The following is a 17,735-nucleotide window of genomic DNA, read 5'->3' as shown; positions in this document are numbered from 1 at the left end:
GAAGAACCACACTGGCGCGCCTTTCCGAACCTCGAGGGCAGCGTAGGAGGAGGCGCGCGCCCGGAGGTCCTGGGGGCGGGGCCACGTCCGGAGGAAGAGGCGGGGCGTGCCCCACGGGAGAGCGGAAAGGGGAGTTTAAGGATTTGGCAGCGTGCAGGAGGCTTTCCTACGAGGAGAGGGAGACTCAAATTCAACAGGGAGTCAAATTAAAATTACACCAGATCCAAAAGCTAGGACCCAAGGTGCTACACTCCCGGTGTGTATGGTCACATGTGTGCGAGGCTTTAGGACGTGGGAAACTCGAGTTCTGATTGGACGGTGCGGTAATGGGCTGGGGCTGCTAGCCGAATGTTATTCCGTTCCTGGCTGCCCAGCAGCATGAGGCATCGCACTCTAAGCTCCAGCCCGGCCCTCTGGGCCTCTATCCCGTGTCCACGCTCTGAGCTGCGTCTGGACTTGGTTTTAGCTTCTGGACAGTCCTTCCGGTGAGTGACTGCACTTGGGAGGACTGTTCCCTAGGATACTGACTTCTCAGTGCTGCCCACTCGGGATGCAGAGAATTTTGGGAGCAATAGATGAAAGTACATTTTGGAGTCTAAGCACCAGTGGTTTGCCTGTTAACCTTCTTTAGGAAGTAGAGGTGATGAGTGTGCAGGATTATGAGGACCATGCAATAAAAATCAGTGGAGGAACCTGAGGGATGCACTTAGTAATAGGAGTGCTTGCTTTTCACGCACTTGGCTCTTGGTTCAATCCCCAGTACTGCTTGTTTTTTATTTTTAAGATGAAAACTACGCCGGGCGTGGTGGCACACGCTTTTAATCCCAGCACTCGGGAGGCAGAGGCAGGCGGATTTCTGAGTTCGAGGCCAGCCTGGTCTACAAAGTGAGTTAGTTCCAGGACAGCCAGGGCTATACAGAGAAACCCTGTCTCAAACAAACAAACAAACAAAGATGAAAACTAGCTGGGCAGTGGTGGCGCATGCCTTTAATCCCAGCACTTGGCAGGCAGAGGCAGGCAGATTTCTGAGTTACAGGCCAGCCTGGCCTACAGAGTGAGTTCCAGGACAGCCAGGGCTACACAGAGAAACCCTGTCTCGAGAAAAAAAGGAAGAAAGAAAGAGCGAGCGAGAGAGAGAAGAAAGAAAGAAAGAGAAAAAGAAAGAAAACATACCACTTTTATTTATAACTAATTAGTCAGTTTACAGGTGGGACATTTGTAAGACAGGAAGGACCTTAACGAGTTCAAGATGGGTAACAATGCTAGGGCTGTCTGCTGGGGTGCCCAGGTGGAAGGAGCAGAGCCCTGCTCACTGGAGTGGCGTGCTGGCAGATCAAGTATGGACACTGACGCAGACCGAGGACCAGCTCTATTGCACTGTGTACCGAGGAGACGACAGCCAGGTCGGCAGGCCCACCCTAGAGGAACTGGAAGCCCTACACAAGTACTTTCAGCTAGATGTCAGTCTGGCACAGCTATATAGCCACTGGGCTTCTGTAGACTCCCACTTCCAAAGTGTGGCCCAGAAATTTCAAGGTGAGTACAAGGGGGCAGGAACGGTGGCTTTTGTTAAGTTATATCTCTGTGACTCTGCTGTGACTCTGTTTGCCTTCCGTAACATGCAGATACAGGGCCACCAGAATGGTTCATCAGATAAAAGCACTTGTCATGCAATTTAATGCCCCAATCCATACTGGAAGGAGAGGACCAACTCCCAAAAGTTCATTCTATGCCACACACACATGATAATAGCAAATAATTAAGATTTACTTATTAAAGTGCTTCTACTTAGCACATTGTTAATATTATAATGATGATCATCATCATCCACAGGAAAGTGATAAAGATATGGGGCCTAATCCTGACTGTGTGTCCTGGAGCAGGTGACGTCATTCTGTCATTTTATACTGAATCACTTTTACTCGTTGGTGAAGAAAGAAAAGGACACAAAATGAAGCCCTATTCATGTGGTGCTTGCGTTGTGGCTTTTTTTCTCATTGGAATGGGATGGTCACCCAGATCCCTCAGGATGCCACAAGGCAGAAGCCTAGTGATTTCTCGACCCGAGCAGTCCCTTATTCTTCCAGGTCCCCCTGGAGCCTCACGGTGTAGTGTCTGATGTGGAGGGATGCGAGGTGTGTCCCCAGGCTCCGACCTTTCTGCTTTCTAGGTGTGAGACTGCTGAGACAAGACCCCACTGAGTGCCTTTTCTCTTTCATCTGTTCCTCCAACAACAACATTGCTCGCATCACTGGCATGGTGGAACGGCTCTGCCAGGCCTTTGGACCTCGACTCATTCAGCTTGATGGTGTCACTTATCATGGCTTCCCAAACCTCTATGCCCTGGCTGGTGAGTAGGTGCATCTGTCCCCTTCAGCATTTGGACAGAAAGATCAATCTGTTCAGTTCTACCCGAGCTATGAGCTCCCATCTCAGAGCTTCCCACTGTGCCAAACACTGTCTCCACCCAGAAGTCCTGGGCGAAGTAGTCTGCTCAGTCCCAGATATAACTTGTCCTCAGACTTGATCTCTGAAACAGCAGCACCTCACTTGATGGCTGTTTGCCAGTATATGCAGTACCTCGCTAGAGGAATGTCTATACACAGTGTTCAGGAGTTTAGACTTACAGGCAGATAATCTGAGACAGACTGCCTAGATCTGACTGAATCCTGGTTCTGACACTAACATGTTCGCTTCTGTTTTGAGTCTGTGAAATGGAAAATGATGTTACATATCCTGTCAGAATCCTTTATTCTGAGGACAGAATAAAGGGAGACACATCTTGCACCCAGCAGTCTTTGGAACAGGAAATAGGTAGAAATTGTAAGCTGCTGTCACTTTAGTGAGTCCACTCGCTCTGTGAGGAAAGTATATTGGTTAGCAGATATTAGGACCAAGCTAGGAGACATGCTTAGGGACTAAATCGTAAGGAGAACTTCGGTTCATTCTCAGTCGGGGTGGTTTTTGAGTATCTGCTTTTGGCTTAATAATCATAAGTTGTCAAGGAATGCATTTTCCTCTCTAAGCTTGGCTTGACTTGTTAATAGAATGGGAATATTAGAATATATTTAGAAGGGTTTGGGGCAGGGGGGATAAGTTGATTGTGAGGCATTGAAAAGGAATGAGTTGGGCTGAAGATGGCTCAGTGATTAAGAGTACTGACTGCTCTCCTGAAGGTCCTGAGTTCAAATCCCAGCAACCACATGGTAGCTCATCACCATCTGTAACAAGATCTGATACCCTCTTCTGGAGTATCTGAAGACAGCTACAGTGTACTTACATGTAATAAATAAATAAATCCTTGGGCCGGAGTTAACAGGGCAGAGCGAGCGGGGCTGGAGAGAGCAACCATCTGTAATGAGATCTGACGCCCTCTTTTGGAGTGTCTGAAGACAGCTACAGGGTACTTACATATAATAAATAAATCTTTTAAAAGAAAAAAAGGAAAGAAATGAGTTTAAGAACTCAGGTGCTATCCTCTACCTGGGTGAAAGGTCCTATCTCCACCACGCCCATTCTTTGTGTTGGAGGGGTAGAGTTGATGGGCATCTTAGTTAGGGTTCCCATTGCTGAGAAGAGGCACCAAGACCAAGGCAACTCTTATAAGAGACAATATTTGATTAGGGCTGGCTTACAGGTTCAGACATTCAGTCCAGTATTATCATGGCATGAAGCATGGCAGCTTCCAGGCCCGCACAGTGCTGGAGAAAGGAGCTAAGAGCTCTACATCTTGATTCAAAGGCAGTCAGGAGAAGACTCAGCATCCTCAGGCAGCTAGAGGGAGGATCTCAAAGCCTACCCCCTCTAACAGAGGAACACAGAGGAAGTGACACACTTCCTCTAACAAGGCCACACCTACTCCAGCAAGGCCACACCCTCTAAAAGTGCCATCCCCTGGACCAAGCACTTTTAAACCACCACAGTAGGTGAGTAGGTAGGTAGTGTATGGGTGTATGTTCATAAATGTGTTCAAGTGCACACATGCATGCATTTATGGAAGTCCGAGATCAGTGTCAGGTGTTTTCCTCAGTTACATTTGGATTTAGTGTTGTTTGGATTTTTTTTTTTAATTCTCTCTGTATGCGTGCTTTGCCTGAATGTATTTATGTACATAACATGCACATGCCTGGTAGCCACAGAAGTCAATAGAGGATGTCAGATCCCGTACAACTGGAGTTACAGATGGTTGTGAGGCAGCATATGGATGCCAAACTGAAACCTGGTCTTCTGTAAGGGCAACAAGTTTTCTTAACTCCTGAACCCTGTGCCCAGCCCACGTAGCCCCTTCAGTGCCCTTACTGTGTCCATCTGTAAAATGAGTACAGTGCCATTATTGAGATCCTTAAGAAAAGCAGGCATAATGTACTTTGCCAGTCAGTGTGTGTGCCTCCATCTCACCTTACGAGTGCTGCCCTTACAGATGTGAACCTCTACATCTGGCATTTTACATGGGTTCTGAGAATTGAACTCAGGTAACCAGGTTTGTGCTGATTACCTGCTAGGCCATCACCCAAGCTCTTGCAGCTTTGTAGGCCCTGGGTGAGAGCACTTCTTGAATAAAGCCAAAGTGCTCAAATGAGCATTCCCCCAGAGCAAGGGTCCCTAGCACCTGCTTCAGAGCCCAGCTAATAGGAGGTGCTAAGAGGACATTTATGGGGGCAGAACTCAGGCCTTACCTGTTTCTTTCACATCCAACTGTCCACTGACTCCTAGAGGACAGTAAATAGGGAAGAGGTGCCTAGGAAAGCACTGGGGTGGAGCATCTTACACACAAACCTGAGGACAGCAACTGACTGGGGATATCTGCTCTTCCCTCTACACTCCCACAGGTCCAGAAGTAGAGACTCACCTCAGGAAGTTGGGCCTGGGGTACCGTGCCCGCTATGTACATGCCAGCGCCAAAGCCATCCTCGAAGAGCAAGGTGGGCCAGCTTGGCTGCAGCAACTTCGAGTGGCCCCTTATGAAGAGGCCCACAAGGCCCTCTGCACCCTGCCCGGGGTGGGCGCCAAGGTGAGGGTCCAGAGAGGTAGGACGTGCCCTTTTTACCCACATTGAGAGTACAAGAGGTAGAAACAAGGCACAGCTGAGACCCCAGGGAGACCTGGCTTCTGGAGAAAGCACAGGAAGGAAAGAGGCGGAAAGTTAATACTGGTTACCTTTGGGGAGACAGATGGAAAGATGTTTCTATTTTACCTTTTCTTCTTTTCTCTTCTTTCTCTTCTCTTTTCATTACATGTGCTTACAGAATGTTTTGTTGATGTCAATAGATCTATCAGACTATTAGAATTTATAATTTATCTTTATTTTTTATACTCCTCTATGTCTTTTTTTCTTTTGTTTTTGTTGTTGTTTTTGGTTTTTTGAGACAGTGTTTCTCTGTGTAGCCCTGGCTGGACTGTCCTGGAACTCACTCTGTAGACCAGGCTGGCCTCTCCTCTGTGTCTTAAAATGAATTTTCAGGAGCTGGCTAGATGATGCAGAGGTTAAGATCACTCGCTGCTCTTTCAGAGGACCTGAGTTTAATTCCTAGCACTTCCTTGTCAGGTGGCTTACAACAACTACCTCTAATCTAACTCCAGTTCCACGGGATCTTATGCCCTCTTCTAGTCTCCATGGGAACCTGTAAGCACATGGCATGTGCATACTCTGTTGTTACAGACGGTTGAAAGTCATCAGGCAGGTGTTGAGAATTGAACCCAGGTCTTCTGGAAGAGCAGGCAGTAGTCTTGTTTTAATTGCTGAGTCATCTTCCCAGCTCCATTGACTTAAAGAATTTTTAAGGGGCTGGCATTACATTTGAGATTGCCTAGTTTCCACTGCGTGATTTTTGTCCAAGACACTTCAGAGCGCCACTTTCCTTATCTGAGGTGAGTGTGGTCGTACCTTCTCCCCAGGTTGTATGAGTGTACGGCCCACACAGATGTTCACTCAGGAACAAGTCTTCTTGGAGCTATTTTTAGAAGTAATGGGTAATTACTGCACACTGACTGAGAGTGCAGAATAGTGCTACCTTAGAAGAAGGAGGAAGCGGATAGCTTTGGATGCTGTCCAAATCCGGCCATTCCTCCACAACAGTTCTCTCTTTGTCAAAGGTGGCTGACTGCATCTGCTTAATGGCCCTTGACAAACCCCAGGCTGTGCCCGTGGATGTCCATGTATGGCAGATTGCCCATCGTGACTACGGCTGGCATCCTAAGACATCCCAGGCTAAGGGCCCGAGCCCTTTGGCCAACAAAGAACTGGGTGAGGAGAGTGATGCTGGGGCGTTGGGCTGAAGTTGGAGAATCTGTCATTCTTAACCATCTCTCCCCCAGTTCCCATCTCTGTGCATGGAGGGCACGTGTGTGGCTCAACTAATGTAGTTTCCTCACTTCTGATTTAGGAGACTTTTTCCGGAATCTGTGGGGACCTTATGCTGGCTGGGCCCAAGCAGTAAGTATACCTAGTCCAGACCCCAAAGGACTTTCCTTCACCCTGCCTGACCCCTGGTCTCTTCAGCTACCTGTTCTCATAACTCCCACCACCCCCACCCAAGTATTCTCCATTGACCCCAGCCCTGACCTCAGCATGCCCTGTTTCCCATAGACTCCTTATGCCCCTCCCATAGGTGCTGTTCAGTGCTGACCTTCGCCAACCAAGCCTGTCTCAGGAGCCACCAGCAAAGCGCAGAAAGGGATCTAAGAGGCCAGAGGGCTAGGTAGGGCTCAGGGGCAAAAGGTCTTTTTTCCTTTGTTCTCCATTTCTTTCCCTTGTCTCTCGCCCCCACCTCCCACCCCTAAGTCTCAAGTCAGAAAGACTTAACACTCCCACCTCAGAGGCCAGAACCCCAAATCAAAGTCAGTTTTTACAATAGAAAAAAGAAGCTATTTGAGCAAACCGACTGTCTTGTTTTATCTTCCCTTTATTACAAGAAGGAACAATAAAATAGAAACATTTGTATGGAAAACGCAGTGAAGAGTGAGAGGGGAGGGGTGAAGAGGTGTGGGGTCAGAAACTCCCCAGATCTGGAGTGAGGAGGAAGCAGGCTGCCTCCAACCCCTCTCACGAAAGAAACCCTGACTTCCTTGATGTTCAATCCATGGCCCTAGAGCTTGGGGGTGGTGCAGGGGGCAGTTCCGAGCCTGGTTCCACACAGCAGTCTCGGCAGCAGCAGCCAGCTGCTGGCCCTGTGTAGAGGGAAAGGGTAAGGGTGGCTGTAGAGCAGGCTCCAGCTCCAGCCTTGTTCTTCCTCATGGACCACCTATGTCCTTCCACGAGACCCTGGTTCTTACCACCAGCTGTTGGTGTCAGCAGCTCCCCGTGGCTGCCAGTCTGCCCCTGCCCCTCCTGACTGGTTCCCAGCTGCAGCTTCCTCATGTGTCGAACCACAGCAGTGGCATTGAAAGCTTGCTGTGGAAAGAGGGGAGGGACACTGAAACGACACCTAAAGGGCTTAGGGTCGGCAACAAGAGGCTCCCTGACTCTGTAAGGTGTTACTGAACGATGTTCAGTTATACATACAGCACATATATAAAATGCATACAAAGGGACCCAAAACTATAATTCATGGAACCAACATTTACGTGTCTGCACAGCTCTGAGCGTGTTGCCTGGTTATTCATTCATTAAATCCTCATACCATCTTCTGAGGCAGCACTGTGATGTTGTTTCCCTTTTTAGACAGTTTTACTACGTATTGTGCCTCAGCCTCAGGGTGCTGAGACTACAGGCATATGTGTGCTACCTACCAGGAACGACAAGCACTGTTTTTGTTTGCGACAGGGTCTCACTATGTAGCACTGGCTGTCCTCTGACTCCCAAGTGCTGGGATTAAAGGTGTGTGTCACTACACCTGGCTTTGGCAAGCATTGTTAATATCATTAGTTTCTTTTAACATGGGTTCTCGTGTAGCCTGGCTATCCTCCATTCTACCTCATATCTCCTGAGGCCTGGGATTGTAGGCTGTACCACCACTGTGTCCAGTGTTGTATGCTGCTAGTGAGCCAAACTAGGGTTTCATGCACACTAGGCAAGCACTCTGCCAACTGAGCTATGTTCTCAGCATCTCACCCACACTTTTTTTGAGACAAGATTTCATGTAGTTCCTGATCCTGCCTCACCCTCCCCAAGTGCTGGAATAGCATTAATTTCAGTGAAGGAAACCGAGGTGCAGAAAGGTTATGTAACTTACCTGTTTCTATCGTTTTATATTCACCCAGATATCCTATGTGCTGCTTATGACCATGTCCAAAGCTACAGTCACCCCCTATGCCAGGATCATTATCACAGTTATGGTACCACTGTCCACTTTGTCCCTAACCAGAAGGTTGGGGCAGCCTTTGACATCTCACTCCCTCAGTATGCCTCCCATCTTTGTTTCTTCTGAGTCTCCCTCCTGCTTTCACCCACTCCTGTGTTCCTCTTGCTGCTTGTGAGTCAAGCCCCAGCATACACTGCATCTATGACACATCCTGCTGGGCCTCTCAGGAGTCCTTCCTTGCCTTCACTGCATCCTGAAAGCCCTTTCCTGTATTCAGTCTTTCTGGAGTCATCCTCTGCATTAGGTGGGTGTCCCACTATAGCAGTCAAGGACCTCAATGGCCCAGCAGCCTCTACCAGCTTCCCCAGCCTGGCCGCTCAGTACTCAGTTCCCTCGGTTCCTTCAACCCCTCTAGTCCAGCGGGCCACATTCTCTTATCCTGGCCTCTCTGTACTCTGTTCCCTCTACCTCAGGCATATTCTGTACACCTGGTTAATTACTAGTCAACTATAGGTCTGTGGCCACCTTTCTGACCCTTGGGTCCCATGGGCTACATCATATTTCTCTGGAGATGGAGCCCAGGAGCCACCTCTGGATTTTGGGGATCAGGAAGCCTTTGCTGAGTGAACAGAGAGGTTCTTTGGAAAACCTCCTGGGCAGGTCCTGTATGCAGCTGGTACTGAGCACTGTACCTTCCACTTGCTCTTGGCAAAGTTCTTCTTGATCTGCTCGCTCACTGACTGGTGGATATTCTTATCCAGAGCTGTATCTCCTGCAATCCTAGGATGGGGTATATGCAGAGTTGCCTGTGAGGATTGGGGCAGGCCTGGGACCCCCAGGTCCCACCCTAACACAATTTAGAGTGGGAGCTCTCACCATGGGTGCTGCAAGGCCTGCTCACAGGTAAACCTCTTCTCTGGGTCTTTCTCCATCAAATGTCGTATGAAATCTTTGGCTGGAGCCCCAAGAGAAAAGCAAAGATACAGCGTGACCATTCCTGTGGGCACCAAGACAGTGCTCATCCCCTCACATAGCAGCTGACAAGATGTAACAAGAAGCCTGTCTGCCTGTGCCCCACTCCACACACTCCAGCCTTCTAGCTCCCTCCTTTTTTGAGAACATAATTACAGAAGAATCCATTCAGTATGCTCACACTAGTGTGTAAACTACTACAGCCATCACAAGCTGGTCCCTGGCTGGGACACAAGATGGAAGATAGAAATATTAATGCTGTTTAAGCCTCAGAGAGTTAGCTCCAGGGGAGGTAATTTTGTAAATATTATATTGGAAGACTGAATGCCTACAGAGCTCTGAGATTAGGGGCCAAGCAGAGGGAACCCAAGATAAGACATATGACATCTGCTTCTAGTCTGGGAATAAAACAGGACAGAGGCAGGACAGTGAGGAGACTCCTGGAGCAGATGAAGACCTGAGGCAGGGGCTACATGAAGAAGACAAAGACCCAGTTACCAGAGTCAGAGATGTCGTCCCAATAAGGAGAGTCAAACTCATACTCTGCCTTCAAAATCTGTTCAAAGAGTTTGGCATCATTTTCATCATAAAAGGGTGGGTAGCCACAGAGCCTAGGCAGAGAGAGAGAGAATTCATGTCCGCTTTAAGAATACTCGTTGGCTTGGAGAGCATTTTGGGGCAGCGCCAAGAGTCAGACGGGACCCACGGGAAGTCCTCTGTCTTGCTCACTTCCATCTGGCGGTACTGGCTTTCTGTCCTTTGAACATGCTGTCATAGGATCTTCATGTTTGACATTCTCCCAACACCTAAACCGGATCATTTGCTCACTCAAAAGCCACTCAGATTTTACCATCACAAAAGGCCTTTGACTATCTGAAGTGACATCTATCCGCATCTCCCTACTCCTGCTTGATTTTATCTTCACAGTGACTTTGACCAGGTGACACTATTAGATTTATTTACTCACTGATTCTTTCTACATGTCAGCTCTTAAGGGCAGGCACTTGGATTGTTTCATTTTCTGCTAACTCCTCAGTGCTCCCACAGCACTGGACACATGGTATCTCCTGATTGAAGCCTGTTAGACTTTGTTTGTTTGTTTTTATGTATAGAGATATTTTGCCTGCATGTAAGTCTGTGTACCATGTGTGTGCACATGAGTACCCATAGAGACCAAAAGAAGGCATTAGATCCTCTGGAACTAGAGTTGCAGATGGTTGTGAGCTACCATGTGCATACTGGGAATTGAACCTGGGTCCTCTGGAAAAGCAGCAGTTGCTTTTCATGCCTGCACCATCTCTCCAGACCCCTGCCTGTTAGTATTTATCTGGTAGATGTAGAGAAGGAGTGGGCAAAGCAGGGAAGATAACTAGTCACAGGCCACCTTGACTGTGTCCCCACTTACAGTATATAGGCAATGACTCCTATGGACCAGCAATCCACAGCCTTGCTGTAGGGCTTCTGGGCCAGGACCTCAGGGGCTGTGGAGAGAAAGCACATGGTGATGACCTATGTCTACCCTACAGCTCCTGGCTCTTTCCTCATCCCCATCCCCAACCCAGGGCCCTCCTCACCCACATATCCTGGAGTCCCACAGGCTGTGGAGAGCACACTGCCTGGGTCCTCCATCTTGGAAAGGCCAAAGTCAGAGATCATGATTTTGGAGTCTTCATCCAGACTGTAGTACAGCAGGTTCTCTGGCTTGGAGGGTGGGAAAGAGGAGAAGGGGTAGTCAGAGGTAGCCAGAGGCCAGCAGTGCTATATGCTTCTCCAAAATCCATGGTGGCTAGCTCATTAAATCCATTAGAAGCTAGAAGGCTGTAAGTTCTAGAAAACACAAAGCCAAGGGATTGTAGGAAGGATTTTCATGGAACTTAGAAACCTTACAGGAATCCCAGTATTATAAAACAAATTTTACTTTAATACCTTCTGTGCTGGATCTTGGATAAGTACTTGGCTGATTTCAACCCTACCACATATGCAGCCTGTCTAGTTTGAATAAGCCCACTTTACCAAGGAGGAAACCAATGCCTCTGGAGGCAGTGATTGGCCCAAGAGTCAGTTAGGGCATGACAAGAATAGTCTTCAAACCAGGTTCTACTTATTTTGGTTTTGATTTTTTGAGATAAGGTATGTGTGTGGCTCTGTGTGTCTTGTAATTCACTCTGTAAACCATGTTGGCCTTGAACTCAGGGATCTGCCTGCCTCTGCCTCTGTGTAACACCACAGCTGGCTTGGACTGAAGTATTTTCAGCGTAAGCCCCTATGCATTTCTCTGAAGCTTTGCTGCCCTGTTTGTTCTCTACAAAGAGATGTTTCCTTATAAGGAAAAGAGACCTAAGTTGTTAAGGTAAGATGCCAGCCCAGCCTACCTGTGTCCCTGTCTAAGATGGAATAAGAGGAGCAGGGGGTGGGGGGTCACAAGTAGTTCATTTTGCAAATGAAAAGCTGGGGCTTTAGTGAGGGGCTGAGAGGTGCCCAAAGACAAACAAAGCAGGACAGACAGAGCTCCTCCCCTGGTGCATATAGTTCACTAGGCCCCTCAGATCCTACCTTGAGATCCCGGTGCACAATGCCCAGGTCATGCAGGTACTTGACAGCATCCAGCACCTGGAAGATGAGGCGGCTGGCATCCCGTTCTGTGTAGAATCCTTTCTCCACAATTCGGTCAAACAGCTCTCCACCTGAAACCCTGCAGCAAAGGACCGGAGAGTGGCCAAGAGTGTGGGGCAGCAGGGAGAGGGATGAGGGTGGGCAGACAGGCCACTCACAGCTGCATGATGAGGTAGAGGTGGCCCCCACTCTCGTAGATGTCATCCAAGGCTACAATGTTGGGGTGCTTGATCCTAAAAGGAGAGATGAGCTTAGGGTGGTGCACCTATCCCCTGGCACCTGCATCCAGGGCAGGACACCAAGGTTCTGGAGCCCACTGGGGGGAAGCTGGTGCTAGAAGGTAAGAAAAGACTAGCAAGCAAGCACTGGCTTCTGTTGTCAAACAGACCTGGGCCCCGGTACGCTGCCTCTGCTACACGCTACTTGAGAGCTTGCATCAGGTCAGTACTCAACAAATGAACCTGTGGTGATTGATCGTGGGGCTAAGGAAGGCATGGCTCCCCCATAGGCTTTCTGTGTAACTTTGGGCAAGTCTCTTGCCCTCACTGGCCTCATTATCCCATGCACCCAAATTAGGGAAAGGAAATGACCATCTCCTCTCTGTCTAAACAGTTAGGAAGTGGGAGGCACTGGGAGCAAATGCTTGCTGTAAGATTTACAGCATGAACAGGTTTCCTGTCGGTTGGCTGCTAATTTAGTCAGGGGCTCAGCAAATACGTCTGCTTCACTGTATGGGGAGGAGCTTAGGTGAGCACCAGTATGGGTGGGTTAGCCTTGAGGCTCCATGAACAGATTCATCCTCTGTAAAGAAGCCCTGCACCTCAGTCTCCTCTGGGAGGTTAGCTCTAGGCCAGTCACTCCCTGCCAAGTTCTTGTCCGGTGCAGCCGAGACTTCAAACCATTTCTACAGTAATCTAGAGGAATGAGGAGGGGTTGGTGCCACATACTTGTGTAAGACGGCAATCTCATTCTCCATGCTGCCTTCTTTGCCCTCGAGGGCTTTCTTGGCAATGCATTTGATGGCCACCAGTTTCTGAGTCCTCTTGTCCTCTGCCAGGATCACTTCTGAGAAGGCACCCCTGTGAGTCAGAGGTTTGCAAGATGAGGAGCTAGAACCCCAGTTCCTTGCCCTCCTCCATTCCTCGTAGCCATGACCACCTATGTCCTTCACATAACCCAGACATGGCCAGCCAGGGTTGTCTGTCCCCTGCCTCAGTACCTCAGTAGCTGGTCACTTACATGACAGTTTCCTGGCACTGTGAATGAGTGAATAAGCTGGTAGGATGTAAACCTGGAGTGGATGGCAGTCATCTTTGTCAGTACCTAGGGAGAGCCTGCTCCAAACTGAAGCCAACCAGAGGAAGCCAGGCTGGTAACATGCAAGCCAGCTGGGCCTGAACTCTGCCCCTGAAATACTTGATTATGTGTGTGGTTGATGGATTCAGTTTGAGTTGTAGGTAATGTAATGCCCTTTAGAACCTCACAGAATTACACCATTACCATGGTTGCCATTTTTGGCTCTCCAGTTTGCCCACACATGATGGCTAGTCCTTTTTACTTTTTCTTTTTTTCAGCTTTAGTTACTTTATGTGTACAAGTGTTTTGCCTACATGTGTGTTCAAACCACATACATACCCTTGGATTTGGAGTTACAGGTGGTTGTGAGCCACCATCGGTGCTGAGAACTGAACCTAGTCCTCTGCAAGACCAGCTAATGCTCTTAACTGATGAGCCATCTCCAGCACCGATGGTCAGTCTTTTTTTTTTTTTTTTTTTTTTTTTTTTTTTTGGTTTTTTTGAGACAGGGTTTCTCTGTATAGTCCTGGCTGTCCTGGAACTCACTTTGTAGACCAGGCTGGCCTCGAACTCAGAAATCCGCCTGCCTCTGCCTCCCGAGTGCTGGGATTAAAGGCGTGCGCCACCACGCCCGGCTGCGATGGTCAGTCTTAAATGTCTTCCTTTGTGCCGTGAAATGACCTCTTGCTCTTCTCAAGGCCTTGCATTCGCTGCCCCTTTCCATTTCTTACTGCTTGAACCCAGCCCTAACTGTGAATTCCAGAAGACGGCCTCTTTCTGCAGTGGCTTCTGAGCCTTTACATGCACTGTTCCACCTGCCTTGAATTACCTTCCTCCTTTCTGACAAGCACAAGCTTACCCATCTTATCTTTTAGCCAAGGTCTCATGTCCTTCGAGGAGTGTTACCCAGGCAGAAGAGACCACTCTGGCCTCTACAACCTCAATAAGAGAATAATACACATTCACCTATCATTGAGTGTTTGTCCGTGTCTCTAGCACCAACTTATAAAAGGAAAAAAACAGGTTTGAGTTATATTTGGGTTTCCATCATGAAGAGCAACCATGCCCAGCCTCAGTTTCCAAACCCAGGCCAGAATAGCCAGCTCTTGGCAGTAATCTAGATAAATAGTTCTTCTATTCTCTTGGACTTCCTTCTCTTCATAAGGACCCCATGACTGGACAAGAAAGGCCCCATCCTACCCACAGTTAGCCAAAACCAAAAGGCTGGACTAGTCTGCACCATGCAAAGCTGCCACAAGCCCAGGTCTGTAGGAAAAGGGAAGTAAGTGCTCACCAGCTGACCAGAGGAAGCAGCACCCCAGGCTTAGCCCCTCCAGCCATCGGGCTCAGGAGCGAAGCCCTTCCCAATCCTGTCACCCCACCACCACCCCATCCTGAGACTCACGTGCCCAGAACATCTCTGAAGTCATAAATATCCCTAATGTCTTCCGCCTGCTTCCACCTGGGGCCTTCCACTGCCCCTGGCATGGCCCACTGCCCCCCAGCCACAGCCAGGGCTCCTAGGAAGGAAATGGAGAGAGAGATTCAGAGGGCCTATCCTGTCTGAGAATCTACTGCATGTCCCATGAGCAGCCAGCATGAGTTCATTCATTCCTGGATCTGTTCATTGGCAACAGGCATTCAGCCTCCCTCCCCCCATCATATGTTCATTCAGCATGTTTGCAACTTCTTATGCCTAGAAAAAAATCATTTATAGTAGCGAAATTCTCAGTATTCATGCATTCCTTTAATTCTTCATTCTCTGTTTTGCCCCAGTCTTTTTCTCAATCCTAACACCCAAGGAAGCCTTCCCCTCAAGGAAGATAGCATATGAGACCCCAGAGCAGCATAGATGGCACCCTAGAGGACCCCTGTGCCCAGAAGCAGTGCTGCCTTGGTCTCATTCTGGGAAGGACTAGGGTCTCCTCCTCCTCCTCCTCCTCCTCCCTCCTCCTCCTCCTCCTCCTCCTCCTCCTCCTCCTCCTCCTCGCCACCCTAGCCACTCGGAAATCAGGTTTCCGGCAGCCTGGGCTTCCAGCAATATCTCAGCCACGTTTTTAAATAGCTCCTTCTCACTGTTACCAAGGCAACATCAGCCACAGCTGGAACTCCCCAGACCTAGCCCTCCTGACTCCCTGTCTGTGTCCCAGCAGCCTGAAAACTGATTTTACCTGTCTGTCCCCTCCTGGAGGGGACCTATCTTGGACCTTTCCCTAGACAGCTCTGTGTCATCTTACAAGAAAGGGTGGGTTCTCTCCTCATGTATCATGTGAGAAATCTCGGAAACTGAGGTTGGAGATGGATAGAATGAGTCCAGAGTTGCCCAAGAGAGTCCCAGCTAAGCTTGCTAAGGACAAAGGCTGTCACGTGTTGGTCCAGTAGAAGACTAGACTGGGGGAATCATTCAGAAAAGTCAACATCTCAGAATCAACTGAGTTTGAAGCCAGAACAGAGCCCCTCATGCCCTAGAGCTCTGGGAAAGCAACCTCCTGCTTCCTTTGGGAAGAATGAAGAGAAGGCACCCTGACCAGAATTGAGACTCCACTCCTTGAGTGGGATCTTGTTCCCAGAGCATTGGCCAGCTATCCCAAGTTTTCTGATGAAAGAGGCAATGGTAAATCCACGTAAAGTTAAACCCACATGGATGCCAGCACTAATGACCCTCACAGTTCCACACCCTGCAGCAGACACTCCACATCAGCACGTACATGACACCATCCTGCTAGATCCATCACATTGTACACCATGTCACCTGATTGTGCACATATACCCAGCATCAACACACATGTTCATATACACCACTCACACCTACCTGTTCATCCAAAACATCCCTCTCCCAGACCCTACACTACAGGACTGATTCCATGCACACATGAACAAGGTGGCATCCGTTCCCACATACCAGACATAGCAACTTAGTCCTGTCTATGCCCTCCAACTCCTCAGCCCAGTGCCCTACACAGCAAACCAAGCTTTAACAATCTGCCTAACTAAACCCCCTCGGAGCAAGACCAAACCTCCCCTGAACTCTACCGTGCAAGCCAGACAGCAGTGTGTGTGTATCCTTGAACACCATATGCAACAACAGAAATGAGTTCCCAGATACCTTTACACAACTGAAGCACGTTCCTGCTCCAGGGAACCCCTCACGTGCCCTCCCGGATCTGCACTTCCAAATGCCCACGCCCTTCCACAGTCAGGCCTAGCGCTTGGACATACACCACGCACACGCAGACCCTTCCCCACCCTTTTCTGATATCCAGGCAATATCCATGGAGGTCACGTAGCACCTAAAGGGCCTGGGACAGGAGATGGGAGAGAAAGGCCCAGCCCTGTTCCGTCTGTCCGTCCAGGGGCCAGGCGCCCCTCCCACCCTTGGGCTTCAGTATCTTGTGGCTGGAGCGCCCCGCTGCACAGAGCGGGGGCAGCCCTCAATTGTACCTGCGGCTGCCCCGCCTCGGGGCTGGCTGCGAGGGAGGGCCGAGGTGGCTGGTGCGGAGCTCCCGCCGCAGCCGCGTCTGTGTCTGGTCAGTTTGCCTGTTCAGTCGCTGGCGCTCGGCTGGGGCTCGGCTCCCTCGGCCCGCCTGCGGCTCTGATGTCAATGGAGGAGGAGCCTGCAGCAGAGGACCTGGGGACTAGGGACGAGCACTCTCGGACTGGAGAAGGGGGCCCAGTTGTTCTGTTACAGGCCCTATAGCATGATTGTGTGCCCTTTGGTCGTCAGCAGGAGACAAGTGAGGTCCACAGATGGTCTTGAAATCAGCACTTAGTTAGAAGCAGATGATTTTTGAACCAATATTTATGAGATGCCAGAGGCTGGCCAGTCTGAACCTGGCATTGTTTTCAAAATAGTTCTGGGACCTGCCTTAGAGTTCTTAGTCTCCTTCCCCTTCTCTCCTCACCTTCCATTTAAAAGGAGCTGAAGACTAGAAAGGGGCTGATGAAAAGCTGTAAGGTCCCATTTAATAGGCAGATAAACTGAGGACCTATGCCAGTGAAACAGAGCTAAGGCTTCCATCCTACACACTTTCAGGTACTGCTCAAAGAGACTAGGGAAGAGAAGTAGAAAGGGGGAGATGGAGTTAAATCTGGATCCTTAAGGAAGCAGGCCAAAGAGGACCAAAGTACCATGTGACCCATGGCTGGGAGCCAGGGTGGGGAGGGTGGAGCATATCTCTTCCTGGGGCTGTAGGCTTGGGGCCAAGGGACCTGACCCGACTTGGTTTATGCAAGGCTCTTTGGGAATAAATTAAGCTCAGACTAGAAGGGGAATCAACTGACAGGAATTCGAGGTAGGTCTGCCCTGGAGCCAGGCAAAGGATGCAACCTGGCCTGTCTAGGGCAGCTCTACCTCCTGAATTCAACCTCTGTTTCTCCCAGTTTGGCCCTCCTTTGTCCTGGAGTGGTCAGGCCTCAGAAGACTGAGCTAAGATTGCTAGAAAGGTTTTGACGTCAACTACCCTTATCATGCTCTACCTTTCTGAGCCTCAGTTTCTACCCTGAGATATGGACTTATTAACGACCGACTCTAAATTTTCTTGAGAGTTCTGTGCAATGGGTGTGCAAGTACTTAGAACACTAGTTCAAAACAAGCTGGTGTGGTGTCTGACACAA

At 49.3% G+C, this 17,735-nt stretch overlaps 2 protein-coding genes across 3 annotated transcripts; one reads left to right on the top strand and one right to left on the bottom strand.

The window, feature by feature from the left end:
• The first annotated feature begins 95 nt into the window (after positions 1 to 95).
• On the top strand, positions 96 to 6,877 carry Ogg1 (8-oxoguanine DNA glycosylase). 2 transcript variants are annotated; one of them, XM_021164663.2, is made up of 7 exons: positions 96 to 485; positions 1,289 to 1,536; positions 2,171 to 2,350; positions 4,830 to 5,011; positions 6,094 to 6,244; positions 6,384 to 6,433; positions 6,609 to 6,877. In XM_021164663.2, the coding sequence occupies exons 1-7, from the start codon at positions 349 to 351 to the stop codon at positions 6,696 to 6,698; spliced, it is 1,038 nt and encodes a 345-aa protein (XP_021020322.1). In that variant the 5' UTR covers positions 96 to 348; the 3' UTR covers positions 6,699 to 6,877. The 2 variants fall into 2 exon arrangements, with proteins under 2 accessions (XP_021020322.1, XP_085696305.1); XM_085840179.1 differs by lacking the exon at positions 96 to 485 and having other exon boundaries at positions 1,290 to 1,403.
• Positions 6,878 to 6,882: 5 nt separating this feature from the next.
• On the bottom strand, positions 6,883 to 16,715 carry Camk1 (calcium/calmodulin dependent protein kinase I). Its single transcript, XM_021164662.3, has 12 exons — positions 16,563 to 16,715; positions 14,527 to 14,641; positions 12,773 to 12,904; positions 11,984 to 12,058; positions 11,766 to 11,904; positions 10,787 to 10,913; positions 10,618 to 10,693; positions 9,711 to 9,823; positions 9,117 to 9,195; positions 8,933 to 9,020; positions 7,273 to 7,390; positions 6,883 to 7,167 (listed from the first exon to the last, which is right to left on the bottom strand). Exons 2-12 carry the CDS (start codon positions 14,607 to 14,609, stop codon positions 7,073 to 7,075), a joined length of 1,125 nt encoding a protein of 374 aa, XP_021020321.1. The 5' UTR covers positions 14,610 to 14,641; positions 16,563 to 16,715; the 3' UTR covers positions 6,883 to 7,072.
• Between the last annotated feature and the right edge of the window lie 1,020 nt (positions 16,716 to 17,735).

Source organism: Mus caroli, unplaced genomic scaffold, assembly GCF_978045245.1.
Source record: "Mus caroli unplaced genomic scaffold, Mus_caroli_1 scaffold_7, whole genome shotgun sequence".
NCBI classification, from domain to species: domain Eukaryota; kingdom Metazoa; phylum Chordata; class Mammalia; order Rodentia; family Muridae; genus Mus; species Mus caroli.
This window is presented reverse-complemented; position numbering and strand designations above follow the sequence as displayed.

What these genes read in the sequence shown, in the direction of transcription:
- Ogg1 (XM_021164663.2), top strand. Translation starts at nt 349, where the DNA reads ATGTTATTCCGTTCCTGGCTGCCCAGCAGCATGAGGCATCGCACTCTA. An exon ending in GCTTCTGGACAGTCCTTCCG is followed by an intron (nt 486 to 1,288) that starts GTGAGTGACTGC and finishes TGGGGTGCCCAG; the next exon opens with GTGGAAGGAGCAGAGCCCTG. An exon ending in TGCCCGGGGTGGGCGCCAAG is followed by an intron (nt 5,012 to 6,093) that starts GTGAGGGTCCAG and finishes TCTTTGTCAAAG; the next exon opens with GTGGCTGACTGCATCTGCTT.
- Camk1 (XM_021164662.3), bottom strand. Translation starts at nt 14,609, where the DNA reads ATGCCAGGGGCAGTGGAAGGCCCCAGGTGGAAGCAGGCGGAAGACATT. An exon ending in TTGTGCACCGGGATCTCAAG is followed by an intron (nt 10,914 to 11,765) that starts GTAGGATCTGAG and finishes CCACCCTCCAAG; the next exon opens with CCAGAGAACCTGCTGTACTA. An exon ending in CAGGCCTTGCAGCACCCATG is followed by an intron (nt 9,021 to 9,116) that starts GTGAGAGCTCCC and finishes ACCCCATCCTAG; the next exon opens with GATTGCAGGAGATACAGCTC.